This window comes from Penaeus chinensis, chromosome 29 (assembly GCF_019202785.1).
Source record: "Penaeus chinensis breed Huanghai No. 1 chromosome 29, ASM1920278v2, whole genome shotgun sequence".
In the NCBI taxonomy this organism is placed as follows: Eukaryota; Metazoa; Arthropoda; class Malacostraca; order Decapoda; family Penaeidae; genus Penaeus; species Penaeus chinensis.
This window is the reverse complement of record NC_061847.1, coordinates 7,418,110-7,433,967: the sequence shown is the minus strand read 5'-3', so window position 1 is coordinate 7,433,967 and position 15,858 is coordinate 7,418,110. Positions and strand designations below refer to the sequence as shown.

At 37.0% G+C, this 15,858-nt stretch overlaps 2 protein-coding genes across 2 annotated transcripts in view; one reads left to right on the top strand and one right to left on the bottom strand.

The window, feature by feature from the left end:
* The first annotated feature begins 254 nt into the window (after positions 1 to 254).
* On the top strand, positions 255 to 2,033 carry LOC125040788 (ctenidin-1-like). Its single transcript, XM_047635516.1, has 2 exons — positions 255 to 313; positions 808 to 2,033. Exons 1-2 carry the CDS (start codon positions 293 to 295, stop codon positions 1,147 to 1,149), a joined length of 363 nt encoding a protein of 120 aa, XP_047491472.1. The 5' UTR covers positions 255 to 292; the 3' UTR covers positions 1,150 to 2,033.
* A 3,571-nt stretch (positions 2,034 to 5,604) lies between these two features.
* Positions 5,605 to 15,858, bottom strand: part of LOC125040314 (glycine-rich cell wall structural protein-like) — an 11,711-nt gene continuing 1,457 nt past the window's right edge. Inside the window, exons 4-13 of the mRNA XM_047634868.1 lie at positions 13,870 to 13,927; positions 13,369 to 13,694; positions 11,108 to 11,184; positions 10,896 to 10,953; positions 10,437 to 10,612; positions 8,590 to 8,648; positions 8,175 to 8,214; positions 7,964 to 8,021; positions 7,493 to 7,693; positions 5,605 to 5,618 (exon numbers count right to left, since the gene is read on the bottom strand). Coding sequence (XP_047490824.1) covers positions 5,605 to 5,618; positions 7,493 to 7,693; positions 7,964 to 8,021; positions 8,175 to 8,214; positions 8,590 to 8,648; positions 10,437 to 10,612; positions 10,896 to 10,953; positions 11,108 to 11,184; positions 13,369 to 13,694; positions 13,870 to 13,927 — 1,067 coding nt within the window. The remainder of the gene's footprint in view (positions 5,619 to 7,492; positions 7,694 to 7,963; positions 8,022 to 8,174; positions 8,215 to 8,589; positions 8,649 to 10,436; positions 10,613 to 10,895; positions 10,954 to 11,107; positions 11,185 to 13,368; positions 13,695 to 13,869; positions 13,928 to 15,858) is intronic.

Here is a 15,858-nt window from a genome sequence, read left to right as displayed (position 1 = left end):
GGTCAGCTAACTAAATATATATCACAATAATGAGTCTTTTTTTTTCGTACGCACAAAGAAAACGGATATTGCTCACAACAGGTGTCTGACCAGATGGCATCTCACATCCCACAATCCTCGTAAAGTAATTCGATCCTATCATTAGCTTCGTGAAAATGATAAACGGCGAGGATAGAAGTCCAACTGTCCTTGTACACTGAAATGCTCCTCGGTATAAAAGGCTGAAGCAAGTCGAATAGCACTACATATCGCCTGTTTTCTCTCCTGAGCCAAGCAGAGCAGCCTGGTAGTTATGTTGTTTTACAGATCACTGGTAAGTAAATACGATTCCATCTCCGTTCGTTTTAGAGGTGGTCTTTGATATTTAGAAATGTTTACAAACTCACATTAGGAAGACTCTTGGACATATGTGTGTCTGTGTTTCTGCGTACATGTGCGTGTCTATAAATGTGTATATGATCCACACACACACACACACACACACACATATATATATATATATATATATATAAATATATATATATATATATGTATATATATAAAGAGCCTTGTAACTAAATAGATGAAGAAGTAGAAGCAAATGTGTTGTCAGTATCGATATTTAATTTACGTGTTTATTTTTCTCTCTCCCCCACCCCCTACCCCCTGTTTCTCTCACACGCACACACACACACGTATATATGTGCATGTATATATATACATATGTAGGTATATATATAAATATATATAGATATATAAATATATGTATGTGTATACATACATATATAAAGAACGAGAGCATGCGTTTATTTATTAATGGATTCACAGATCGCAGTGGTGGCGCTTGCGGCCATGGTTTGTATGGCAGCAGCCGGCGGTGGATATGGAGGTGGAATCGGAAGTGGATTTAGCCATGGTGGAAGTGGCGGATTCGGTGGTGCCACTGGATTTAGTGGAAGCGGTGGATTCAGCGGCGGTGGATTTAGCGGAGGAAGCGGCGGGTATGGCGGCGGACGAGGTGGAGGCAGTGTCGTCCGCGCGCGCTTGGTCGGCGTTGGCGTTCTTCCTAGCGTCGGCGGCGGCTCGGGCTTCGGCGGCGGTTTCGGCCAAGGCGGAGGACGAGGATCCTTCGGCGGAGGACGAGGAAATGGAGGAAGCTACGGATGGTAATCATCATACTCAAAGAACATATCTTTGTTTCTGAAAATACGTAAAACAACAAAAGGGTCTTGCTATTATGTAACCTCATGCATAACATGGAAAGGAAAATGAAGTTGAACATATGGTATGATTATATATATAGTGATCGGGTAAAGGAGCTTTCCTGTATTTCTCAGCTCCAATTCCACGCTGGAGAGAGATAAACTATAAAACAAAAAAATCCAAATAGCAAATAACAACGATAATGGAAATGATAGTAACCACAACCGTTATGACAATAAGAAATGAAAATATTAATGACATCAATACTAAAAATCCATTGATTAAAAAATAATATATTACATTCCATCCAGATCCTAAACTGCATGCCGTACATATTCTACAAGGATTTACCAGTTTGAAAATAGAAAAAGTCTTAAAAACATTGTCACCTCCACACTTATGTATATATACTGTATTCCTGCCTCTTGAACAAACAAACAGTTCTCAAAGCATAATTTCAACTGCCGCTATCCTTTTAGGTTGTCATTTTCTTTTCTTTTTTTTCGAATTTACTGTTTGTAATTGCACTATTCGTGCTCAGCATATTCAACTCTAGAACAGACTGGTATTACTACTTGCTGCTTGGCCCACTGCTTTCTCCGAGTAGGCGCTTTCTAGTGGGTCAGCTGCTTGTATTTGTTGAAATTTCCAAGAAACTATTCCCCGACTGGACATTATACTCAAATTACAGAGGGTTTTCAAAGCAAAGTTACTTTTGGAAAATCTTCTTTCATGAGTAATAGCGTTGATTAGGAACAAATAAGTGTTATTTATATACCATAAGAATACCATAAAAAAATGTATTTAAGTGACAAACGGCAGGCTGAAATAAAAATGTTTCTCAAGGGAAAGTAAGGTTTTTATTACCAAAGCTACATCACTAAAACTACAGTATTCATTAAATTCCCAAATACTACCGCAAGCTCGCTGATTTCAGGGTAGTTTCTGTTAATATATAGACACGGTACAAGGAGATTAAACATCAGCAAAAAAAAAAAAATAGTTGAAATGACAAGAGAATATGGAAACCTTGCTGTGTTGCTGTTGACAGGAAACTATTAATGAAACTGCTTACCGAGGAAGATTTTTTAAAAACATGTATATGGATTAATATCAATAAAATATCAGTACATCTGGAGATCTATAGACGTACATCGCCATGGCAAATCGTCAAAAAAATAAGTAAAAATGAATCATAATTGCGTTCTAAAATTTAGCTTAACAAGATAATAACACTGGTCTATAATACCTGGTTAAATTATTTGGAATAATAAGACAATTAGGTATGATATGTATAGGAAACACTGTTACATGACGTAACAGGCTTCTTCAAAGTCTGGACGTAATGCAGTAATGAGCAACGCATTGTGGTTAGTGAGCCGCCGCACTTAAAAGGAAATAGAAAGGTATACATGTAATAGAAAAGCAAATAAACAAATGATGTATATTGATTTCAATAAATCAAAATACGTAATGTAATAACAGCAGACAGAGATGTAAACACTGCCCATGAGTGCTGTGGTCCTTAACCTTTGCAAGCTCAGTCACCTCCGGCCATGACCGCGATCCCATTGCTTTACAAATATACAGCATTAAAAAGTAAGAACTGTAATAAAAGACTTATACTGCTTGCTCTCTTATGCAAATAAAGAAATAAAGTCCTCAAATCATTTTGAATACAAAAGTAGCATTGTGCAGTTTTACTTTCGAAACAAATAAGGATAGCATGTAATAAACGAAAAAAATTAAAGATCGTAATGTAATTCGAGATACTCGGCAGTGGCAGGCGAGAACCGCAACGTTTTCTATCATAAATGTTAGGAATGGAGTAGGGATAACTGAACTGAGCCAAGGTCGGATTTCGAATGACAGTGCGGTTTCTTTCATTGGTGTGAGAGATTACTAAAGAATGCAAAGGAATTTTTCGCTGTATATGGGAAAGGCGATGGCATTTTACAGAAATACGTATGTAAAGTCTCAAAGATAGAAATAATGATAATAACAATAAAAATAATAATAATAATAATAATGATAATAATAATAATAATTAACATACGCAAGTACTGAAATATAGCTATCACGAATAATTTGCATAAAGCGATTCACTCATTAAATGTCTTTATAGTGTGTTGAAATCGTCTTTATTTGCGTTTCTTGTTTTTATTATACATCCACCTTTAATACATATACAAGAGGGAACTCAGTCTAATAATTCACAAATGCAGAAATGAAATTCCTTCCACCCTCGCCCCCCCCCCCCCTCCTATCCCCTCCGCCAAGCCAAGCCACACTCTGGATATGCCTTCGGGTTGTTTCACTTAAGTAATGATTGAGCAATAGACCACAATATCCAACGGAAGTGGTGTTTTTTTTGCTTGTAAAAGTTAATTAAGTTTTATGCCTCAGGTTAGTTAGGTTATGTTTTATACTGTTGGATTAGGATCGAGCTTCAGCTGTAAAAGCGGCCCCCACGGCAACAAGGTATTGAAATTATTGTTGATTCTTAACCTTCTGTCGATGGGGATGGCACGTATGCACATGCCAAGTCCACTTTCTCTCTCTCTCTCTCTCTCTCTCTCTCTCTCTCTCTCATATATATGTATATATATATATATATATATATATATGTGTATGTATAGGTGTGTGTATGTGTGTGTATCCTTTTCTGTGTGTGTGTGTGTTATCACTGTTATCAATAAAGGTAATACGTTTCTTGCCAATATTCTGACCATCCTTATCATGTTATATATGTAACATGCAAATCACAGCAGTTGGTGACAAATGTACAAAAAGTTACGAATGAAAATGAATAGCTTCAAATACGATAGATGTACATGAAGATATTTTTTCTCAGTCATACCTTTTCTATATCTAACTCATTTTCCTATTTAGTGGAAAATAAAAAGCGGTTTACGGGAAATTAATGTTTTCTCTTTCTCTCTCTCTCTCTATCGATATATATATATGTATATCACTCAAGAATATTGTATTTTTGTATTCACTCACAGAATAAATAATTTTGGAGCAAATAATACTAAAGCAGGCATATTATAAACCCACATTATTATACCTAATTTTACACACACAGCGACTCTTCATAATGCCTAACATCTTCAGTTTATTAGACATCCTCATTTCTGAGTCCCTTTCAATATTTTATGTGTGTGTGTGTGTCTGTCACACTCGCATTTATATGAACTTCCGAATTGATGCATAATGGAATAGCACATGCGTAATGAAATACCACATCGGATTTATTAGATAAACATCAACGAAATCGTATGCAGATGCGAATAATATAGATATCCAATAAAAGACTATAATGGTGCAAAGCTATTTCTTATTTTCTTATATCTGGGTATATATGCTCATTTTCCATAGCTGCCACCAGCCCCACGGCCGCTGCCTCCGCCGCCGCGACCAAAACCGCTACCTCCGAATCCTCCACCTGAGCTGCTGCTGCCAAAGCCGCTGCCTCCGAATCCACCGCCTCCACTGCCACTGCCAAATCCGCTACTTCCAAATCCACCAGCCCCACTGCCGCTGCCTCCGAATCCACCGCTTCCACCGCCACTGCCACCAAATCCACCACTGCCAAAACTGCTACCTCCGAATCCACCGCCTCCACTGCCACCACCTCCGAATCCACCGCCTCCACCGGCGGAGAGCTTTCCACTTCCAAGGAAAACTGCGGGGAGCACACTTCCGCCTCCAACACCGCCGCCGCGACCTCCGCCGTATCCTCCTCCACCGCCGTCGCCGCCGCCAAGTACATTCCCGCCTCCGAATCCGCCAGCTCCTCCTCTTCCGCCAAATCCACCACCTACTTCACCAACACCTCCACCAAATCCTCCTCCACCTCCTCTCCCTCCTTCACCAAATCCTCCTCCACCACCTCTCCCTCCACCACCTCTTCCTCACGGCCACCATCACCACCTGAAAGTATTTAATTTTCTTTAAACCTTCAGTATTCTATTAATGATAGGGCCTATACATCTCATTAGGATAAAAATAGTCCTAATTATTAATTAGACTTCTTCAAACTCGAATTAACTATTCTTCTAGTACAGACACACTAGCTTCCTCACCAATGGCCGTTTTAAAATCATTCTCCGATTTTCTGTCCTACTGTTAAAGGAACAAAGGCAGAGATAAAAGTATGGTACTGATGCAGTTGTCCTCATATGTATACAAGGCAGGGCATTCTCTCAGCTTGCCTTTATGTCTAGCATGTTTATTATTATTATTATTATTATTATTATTATTATTATTATTATTATTATATATATATATATATACTTTAAAAGAAAGGTGCACGCCATGCAGTATCGAAACTGTATGTTTGCGATTTGCCGTTATGTAGATATTCTTTGCTTCAGTGCATTTATCTCAAGAACATAATTAATAGACAGTCTTTAAAATCTAGGTTTCTAATTCTTTGCGAATTATAAGGATTAGTAGATATAATCAACGCAAAAAGAACAGAAATAAAAATGTATTAGTGTTTTTGTAGACTTATGGGAAAACTGACCTTTTACAACAACACAAAACAGCCAAAAAAGCGAGAGTTCCAACATCAGAGACGTCATCCATGAAGTATAGAGACGAAACATAATTTAATGTTACGTGTCCCTCCCTCTCCCCACTCTCGCTTTCTATTTTCCTGATCTCTCGTTCTTTCTCTCTATCTCACCTCTCTCTCTCTCGTTCTCTCTCAATATATATATATATATATATATATATATATATATATATATATATATATATATATATATACATATATATACATATATATACATATATATATATATATATATATATACATATATATATACATATATATATATATATATATGTACATATGTATATACATATATATATATATAGAGAGAGAGATAAACAGATATGTATTGTTATATGTATATATATATATATATATATATATATATATATACATATATATATACATATATATACATATATATATACATATATATATATATACATATATATATACATATGTATATAAACATATATATACAGAGAGAGAGATAAACAGATATGTATTGTTATATATATATATATATATATATATATATATATACATTCATGTATATAGACAGTTAGATAGATATCTTTTAAAACCATATTTATTTATGTGTTTTTTAGTATTAAATATAAAATAGAAATGCATTGTTTCATACTGTTTCTTACAAATCAATACTCCTAAAAACATGCGATGACTGTGTAATCAACACAATGTACTTTTTACAAACATCAGTAGTTTTCAACTCAGATGAAGAGATATTCGTTTTATATACTGACATCAGTACGTAAAACACATACATATGTATGTATGTATATAATCTGTGTGTGTGTTTATACATACGAATATACATATATAGATATAGATATATATGCATACATATATATATATATATATATATTTATATATAACAATCCTCCCTGACCTGGCCGCGAACATAGGTTACTCCGGATATGAGACCGGATGGCCAGTACTAAACCAACCATGCCACACGACCCACTATATCAATGCGGTATAGCATTATTCCATCTTTCATACATATATACATATATATATATATATATATATATATATATATATATATATATATATACATATATATATATATATATATATATATATATATATATATATATATATAGGCGCGGTGGTACATTCCTTCTTAATCGCTAAATTATATCTATGAAGTGAAGAAGTTTTTCTTGAATTATATTTTCTCGCTAAGGAACTTTAGTTTACATTCTACTTGGATCAATTTTTCAATACTAAATTTTTAAGAAAAACTGCCATAGTAGCAAATACATCTTAGACACATTTATTCTTTTTTTTTTTCTCTCTCGTTACCATGAGAATATACCTTTAGCTCTTATATACACATAACCAAATCATCGGCCATACTTCGAAATACTTAATAGAATACTTGACGTTTTCAATCAGCTTATTAGATTTCATTCTCTTTGTATTTCTCAGTGTGTGTGTGTGTGTTTCTTGTGTATGTGTATTTTGGGCGTGGATGTACAGTATGTGTAAGCAAATACAACTTATAGCGTGAACATTGTAGATAGTGAGTAATATCGCCTTTGATTCATATTCATTTTATTTTTCTTAGTCAGGAAGACTTACATCCGGACGCGTCACTTCATTTCCCATAACCACCGCCTCCACCGCCACTGCCTCCGAATCCACCGCTTCCACCGCCGCTGCCTCCGAATCCACCGCTTCCACCGCCGCTGCCTCCGAATCCACCGCTGCCACCGCCGCTGCCTCCGAATCCACCGCTTCCACCGCTGCTGCCTCCGTATCCACCGCTTCCACCGCCGCTGCCTCCGAATCCACCGCTTCCACCGCCGCTTCCTCCGAATCCACTGCTGCCAAAACCGCTGCCTCCGAATCCACTGGCTCCACTGCCACCACCTCCGAATCCACCGCCTCCACCGGCGGAGAGCTTTCCACTTCCAAGGAAAACTGCGGGGAGCACACTTCCACCTCCACCGCCGCCTCCTCGACCTCCGCCGTATCCTCCTCCTCCTCCGCCGCCGCCGCCGCCGCCAAGTGCGTTGCCGCCTCCGAATCCGCCAGCTCCTCTTCCTCCACCAAATCCACCACTTCCTCCGCCAACACCTCCACCAAATCCTCCTCCACCTCCTCTTCCTCCACCACTTCCTCTCCCTCCACCACCTCTTCCTCCGCCTCCACCACCTCTTCCTCCACCTCCACCGCCTCCTCCACCACTACCATATCCTCCTCCAGCCGCAGCAACATACACCATCGTCATCACGGCCACCATCACCACCTGAAAAAAAATAAATTCTTTTTAAACCTTCAGTATTCTTCTAATGATGGGCCCTATACATCTCACTGGGATAAAAATAGTCCTAATTATTAATTTGCCTTCTTCACACTCGAATTAACTTTTCTTTTAGTACAGACACACTTGATTCCTCACCAATGGGCGTTTTAAACTCATTCTCCGATTTTCTGTCCTACTGTTAAAGGAACAAAGGCAGAGGTATAAGTGTGGCACTGATGCAGTTGTCCTCATATTTATACAAGGCAGGGCATACTCTCAATGTGCCTTTATGTCTAGCATGTTTCATTGATATTTTTTGTATTTTTTATATATATATACTTTGAAAGAAAGGTGCACGTCATGCAGTATCGAAACTGTATGTTTGCGATTTGCCGTTATGTATATATTCTTTGCGTCAGTGCAATTATCTCACAAAAAAAATTGATAGACAGTTTCCAAAATCTAGGTTTCTAATTCTTTGCGAATTATAAGGATTAGTAGATCTAATCAACGCAATAAGAACAGAAATCAAAATGTATTAGTGTTTTTGTAGACTAATGGGAAAACTGACCTTTTATAACAACACAAAGCAGCCAAAAAAGCGAGAGTTCTAACATCAGAGACGTCATCCTTGAAGTATAGAGACGAAACATAATTTAATGTTATGTGTCCCTCCCTCTCCCCACTCTCGCTTTCTATTTTCCTGATCTCTCGTTCTTTCTCTCTATCTCACCTCTCTCTCTCTCGTTCTCTCTCAATATATATATATATATATATATATATATATATATATATATATATATATATATATATATACATATATATACATATATATACATATATATATATATATATATATACATATATATATACATATATATATATATATATGTACATATGTATATACATATATATATATATAGAGAGAGAGATAAACAGATATGTATTGTTATATGTATATATATATATATATATATATATATATATACATATATATATACATATATATACATATATATATACATATATATATATATACATATATATATACATATGTATATAAACATATATATACAGAGAGAGAGATAAACAGATATGTATTGTTATATATATATATATATATATATATATATATATACATTCATGTATATAGACAGTTAGATAGATATCTTTTAAAACCATATTTATTTATGTGTTTTTTAGTATTAAATATAAAATAGAAATGCATTGTTTCATACTGTTTCTTACAAATCAATACTCCTAAAAACATGCGATGACTGTGTAATCAACACAATGTACTTTTTACAAACATCAGTAGTTTTCAACTCAGATGAAGAGATATTCGTTTTATATACTGACATCAGTACGTAAAACACATACATATGTATGTATGTATATAATCTGTGTGTGTGTTTATACATACGAATATACATATATAGATATAGATATATATGCATACATATATATATATATATATATATTTATATATAACAATCCTCCCTGACCTGGCCGCGAACATAGGTCACTCCGGGTATGAGACCGGATGGCCAGAACTAAACCAACCATGCCACACGACCCACTATATCAATGCGGTATAGCATTATTCCATCTTTCATACATATATATATATATATATATATATATATATATATATATATATATATATATATACATATATATATATATATATATATATATATATATATATATATATATAGGCGCGGATGGTACATTCCTTCTTAATCGCTAAATTATATCTATGCAGTGAAGAAGTTTTTTCTTGAATGACATTTTCTCGCTAAAGAACTTTAGTTTACATTCTACTTGGATCAATTTTTCAGTACTAAATTTTTAAGAAAAACTGTCACAGTAGCAAATACATCTTAGACACATTTATTCCTTTCTTTTTTCTCTCTCTCTCTCGTTACCATGTGAATATACCTTTAGCTCTTATATACACATAACCAAATCATCGGCCATACATCGAAATACTTAATTGAATACTTGACGTTTTCATTCAGCTTATTAGATTTCATTCTCTTTGTATTTCTCAGTGTGTGTGTGTGTTTCTTGTGTATGTGTATTTTGGGCGTGGATGTACAGTATGTGTAAGCAAATACAACTTATAGCGTGAACATTGTAGATAGTGAGTAATATCGCCTTTGATTCATATTCATTTTATTTTTCTTAGTCAGGAAGACTTACATCCGGGCGCGTCACTTCATTTCCCATAGCCACCGCCTCCACCGCCGCTGCCTCCGAATCCACCGCTTCCACCGCCGCTGCCTCCGAATCCACCGCTTCCACCGCCGCTGCCTCCGAATCCACCGCTTCCACCGCCGCTGCCTCCGAATCCACCGCTTCCACCGCCGCTGCCTCCGAATCCACCGCTTCCACCGCCGCTGCCTCCGAATCCACCGCTTCCACCGCTGCTGCCTCCGTATCCACCGCTTCCACCACCGCTGCCTCCGAATCCTCCGCTTCCACCGCCGCTGCCTCCGAATCCACCGCTGCCAAAACCGCTGCCTCCGAATCCACCGGCTCCACTGCCACCACCTCCAAATCCACCGCCTCCACCGGCGGAGAGCTTTCCACTTCCAAGGAAAACTGCGGGGAGCACACTTCCACCTCCACCGCCGCCTCCTCGACCTCCGCCGTATCCTCCTCCTCCTCCGCCGCCGCCGCCGCCGCCAAGTGCGTTGCCGCCTCCAAATCCGCCAGCTCCTCTTCCTCCACCAAATCCACTACTTCCTCCGCCAACACCTCCACCAAATCCTCCTCCACCTCCTCTTCCTCCACCACTTCCTCTCCCTCCACCACCTCTTCCTCCGCCTCCACCACCTCTTCCTCCACCTCCACCGCCTCCTCCACCACTACCATATCCTCCTCCAGCCGCAGCAACGTACACCATCGCCATCACGGCCACCATCACTACCTGAAAAAAAAATCAATTATTTTTAAACCTTCAGTATTCTCCTAATGATGGGCCCTATACATCTCACTAGGATAAAAATAGTCCTAATTATTAGTTTGCCTTCTTCACACTCAAAGTAACTTTACTTTTAGTACAGACACACTTGCTTCCTCACCAATGGGCGTTTTAAACTCATTCTCCGATTTTCTGTCCTACTGTTAAAGGAACAAAGGCAGAGGTAAAAGTGTGGCACTGATGCAGTTGTCCTCATATTTATACAAGGCAGGGCATACTCTCAATGTGCCTTCATGTCTAGCATGTTTCATTATTTTTTTTTATTTTTTTTTTTTTTTATATATACTTTGAAAGAAAGGTGCACGTCATGCAGTATCGAAACTGTATGTTTGCGATTTGCCGTTATGTATATATTCTTTGCGTCAGTGCAATTATCTCACAAAGAAAAAAAAAACATTGATAGACAGTTTTCAAAATCTAGGTTTCCTATTCTTTGCGAATTGTAAGCATTACTAAATCTAATCAACGCAATAAGAACAGAAATGCAAATGTATTAGTGTTTCTGTAGACTAATGGAAAACTGACCTTTTATGACAACACAAAACAGCCAAAAAAAACGAGAGATCTAACATCAGAAACTTCATCCATGAAGTATAGGGACGAAACATACTTTAATGTTACGTGTCCCTCCCTTTCTCCATTCTCGCTTTCTATGTTCCTGCTCTCTCGGTCTTTCTCTCTCTCTCTCTCGTTCTCTCTCTCAATATATATATATATATATATATATATATATATATATATATAGAGAGAGAGAGAGAGAGAGAGAGAGAGAGAGAGAGAGAGAGAGAGAGAGAGAGATATTATATATGTATACATTAATGTATATACATACATACATATATGTAATCATATATATATATATATATATATATATATATATATATATATGCATATACATATATATATATAGAGAGAGAGAGAGAGATAAACAGATTTGTATGTTCATATATATATATATATATATATATATATATATATATATATATATAGACAGTTTGATAGATATATTTTAAAACCATTTTCATTTATTATTTATTTCAGTTAGATAGATATCTTTTAAAACCATATTTATTTATGTGTTTCTTTATTATTAAATATAAAATAGAAGTGCATTGTTTCATACTGTTCTTACAAATCAATAATCCTAAAAACATGCGATGACTGTGTAATCAACACAATGTACTTTTTACAAACATCCGTAGTTTTCAATACAGATGAAGAGATATTCGTTTTATATACTGACATCAGTATATAAAGCACATATATACATATGGTTGTATGTATATGTATATACGTATATATGTATATATGTGTTTTATACATACGGATATACATATATATATAGATATATATGTATACATATATCTATACATATACATTTCTTTTTTTTTAATTCATTCTACTGCAGGACATAGGCCTATCTCAATTCACTATTGAGAGGTTATATGGCAGTGTCACCCTTGCCTGATTGTATGCCCTTCCTAATCCACCGCGGTTCGGCGCGCTAACGCCTGTGCAACGGCGGTGACTTCCTCTACGACACCTGCGTTTGACTTCTCAAGGCGATATGTCGTTTTCTCGGGCTCGAGCTAGCAGTCACAGCGCAGGCATTTTTACGACCGCCGCCACGGGGAATTGTCTCGGGACCACAAGGGCCGGAGTCCAGTGCGCTAACCACTGGACTATCCCGGCAGTCATATATATAGATATAAATATATATATATATATATATATATATATATATACGTGGATGGTCCATTCCTTCTTAGTCGCTAAATTGTATCTTTGACGTGAAGAAGTTTCTCTTGAATTACATTTCCTCGCTAAAGAACTAGGATCATTTTTTCAATACTAAATTTTTAAGAAAAACTGTCACAGTAGCAAATACATCCTAGACACATTTATTCCTTTTTTTGTTTTCTTTCTCGTTACCATGGGAATATACCTTTAGCTCTTATATACACATAACCAAATCATCGGCCATACTTCGAAATACTTAATTAAATACCTGACGTTTTTATTCAGCTTATTAGACTTCATTCTCTTTGTATTTCTCCGTGTGTGTGTGTCTGTTTCTTGTGTATGTGTATTTTGGGCGTGGATGTACAGTATGTGTAAGCAAATACAACTTCTAGCGTGAACATTGTAGATAGTGAGTAAAATCGCCTTTGATTCATATAAATTTTATTTTTGTTAGTCAGGAAGACTTACATCCGGGCGCGTCACTTCATTTCCCATAGCCACCGCCTCCACCGCCGCTGCCTCCGAATCCGCCGCTTCCACCGCCGCTGCCTCCGAATCCACCGCTTCCACCGCCGCTGCCTCCGAATCCACCGCTGCCTCCGAATCCACCGCCGCTACCTCCGAATCCACCGCTTCCACCGCCGCTGCCTCCGTATCCACCGCTTCCACTGCCGCTGCCTCCGAATCCACCGCCGCTGCCTCCGAATCCACCGCTTCCACCGCCACTGCCTCCGAATCCACCGCTTCCACCGCCGCTGCCACCGAATCCACCACTGCCTCCGAATCCACCGCCTCCACTGCCACCACCTCCGAATCCACTACCTCCACCGGCGGAGAGCTGTCCACTTCCAAGGAAAACTGCAGGGAGCACACTTCCACCTCCACCGCTGCCTCCTCGACCTCCGCCGTATCCTCCGCCGCCGCCGCCGCCGCCGCCGCCGCCGCTAAGTGCGTTGCCGCCTCCGAATCCGCCAGCTCCTCTTCCTCCACCAAATCCACCACTTCCTCCGCCAACACCTCCACCAAATCCTCCTCCACCTCCTCTTCCTCCACCACTTCCTCTACCTCCACCACCTCTTCCTCCGCCTCCACCACCTCTTCCTCCACCTCCACCACTACCATATCCTCCTCCAGCCGCAGCAACGTACACCATCGCCATCACGGCCACCATCACCACCTGAAAAAAAATCAATTATTTTTAAGCCTTTAGTATTCTTCTAATGATGGGCCCTATATATCTCACTAGTCCTAATTATTAATTTGCCTTCTTCACACTCGAATTAACTTTTCTTTTAGTACAGACACACTTGCTTCCTCACCAATGGGCGTTTTAAAATCATTCTCCGATTTTCTGTCCTACTGTTAAAGGAACAAAGGCAGAGGTAAAAGTGTGGCACTGATGCAGTTGTCCTCATATTTATACAAGGCAGGGCATACTCTCAATGTGCCTTTATGTCTAGCATGTTTCAATATTATTTTTTTTTAATTTTTTTTTTTTATATATACTTTGAAAGAAAGGTGCACGTCATGCAGTATCGAAACTGTGTGTTTGCGATTTGCCGTTATGTAGATATTTTTTGCGTCAGTGCATTTATCTCACAAAAAAAAAAAAAAAAAATGATACACTATTTTCAAAATCTAGGATTCATATTCTTTGCGAATTATAAGCATTACTAAATCTACTCAACGCAATAAGAGCAGAAATCAAAATGTATTAGTGTTTCTGTAGACTAATGGGAAAACTGACCTTTTATGACAACACAAAGCAGCCAAAAAAGCGAGAGTTCTAACATCAGAGACGTCATCCATGAAGTATAAAGACGAAACATACTTTAATGTTACGTGTCCCTCCCTTTCCCCAGTCTCGCTTTCTATTTTCCTGCTCTCGTTCCTTTTCTCTATCTCTCTCTCCCTCTGTCGTTCTCTCTCTCAATATACATATATATATATATATATATATATATATATATATATATATATATATATATATATGTGTGTGTGTGTGTTGTGTGTGTGTATGTATATATATATATATATATATATATATATAGAGAGAGAGAGAGAGAGAGAGAGAGAGAGAGAGAGAGAGAGAGAGAGAGAGAGAGAGAGAGATAAACAGATATGTATTGTTATATATATACATTCATGTATATAGACAGTTAGATAGATATCTTTTAAAACCATTTTCATTTAGGTGTTTTTGAGTATTAAATATAAAATAGAAATGCATTGTTTCATATTTTTTCCTATAAATCATTATTCCTAAAAACATGCGATGACTGTGTAATCAACACAATGTATAGTTTTATATACTAAACATCAGTACATAAAATACATATATACATATGTATGTATGTATATTTATATATGTGTGTGTTTATACATACGAATATACATATATAGATATCGATATATATATGCATGCATATACATATATATATATATATAATATTATATATATATAATATATATATATATATATAAATAACAATCCTCCCTGACCTTGCCTCGAACCTAGGTCACTCCGGGTATGAGACCGGAGGGCCAGTACTAAACCAATCATGCCACACACCCACTATATCAATGCGTAAGATTCATCTTTCATACATATATAAAATTTCATATATATATATAATATATAATATAATATAATCATTTCATATATATATATATATATATATATATATATATATATATTATATATATAATATATATATGTATATATATATATTGCGCGGATGGTCCATTCCTTCTTAATCGCTAAATCATATCTATAAAGTGAAGAAGTTTCTCTTGAATTACATTTTCTCGCTAAAGAACTTTAGTTTACATTCTACTTGGATCAGTTTTTCAATACTATTTTTTTCAGAAAAACTGCCACAGTAGCATATACATCTTAGACACATTTATTCCTTTCTTTTTTCTCTCTCTCTCGTTACCATAGGAATATACCTTTAGCTCTTATATACACATAATCAAATCATAGGCCATACTTCGAAATACTTAATTGAATACTCGACGTTTTCATTCAGCTTATTAGACTTCATTCTCTTTGCATTTCTCAGTGTGTGTGTGTGTTTCTTGTGTATGTGTATTTTGGGCGTGTAA

What these genes read in the sequence shown, in the direction of transcription:
- LOC125040788 (XM_047635516.1), top strand. Translation starts at nt 293, where the DNA reads ATGTTGTTTTACAGATCACTG. An exon ending in TGTTGTTTTACAGATCACTG is followed by an intron (nt 314 to 807) that starts GTAAGTAAATAC and finishes ATGGATTCACAG; the next exon opens with ATCGCAGTGGTGGCGCTTGC.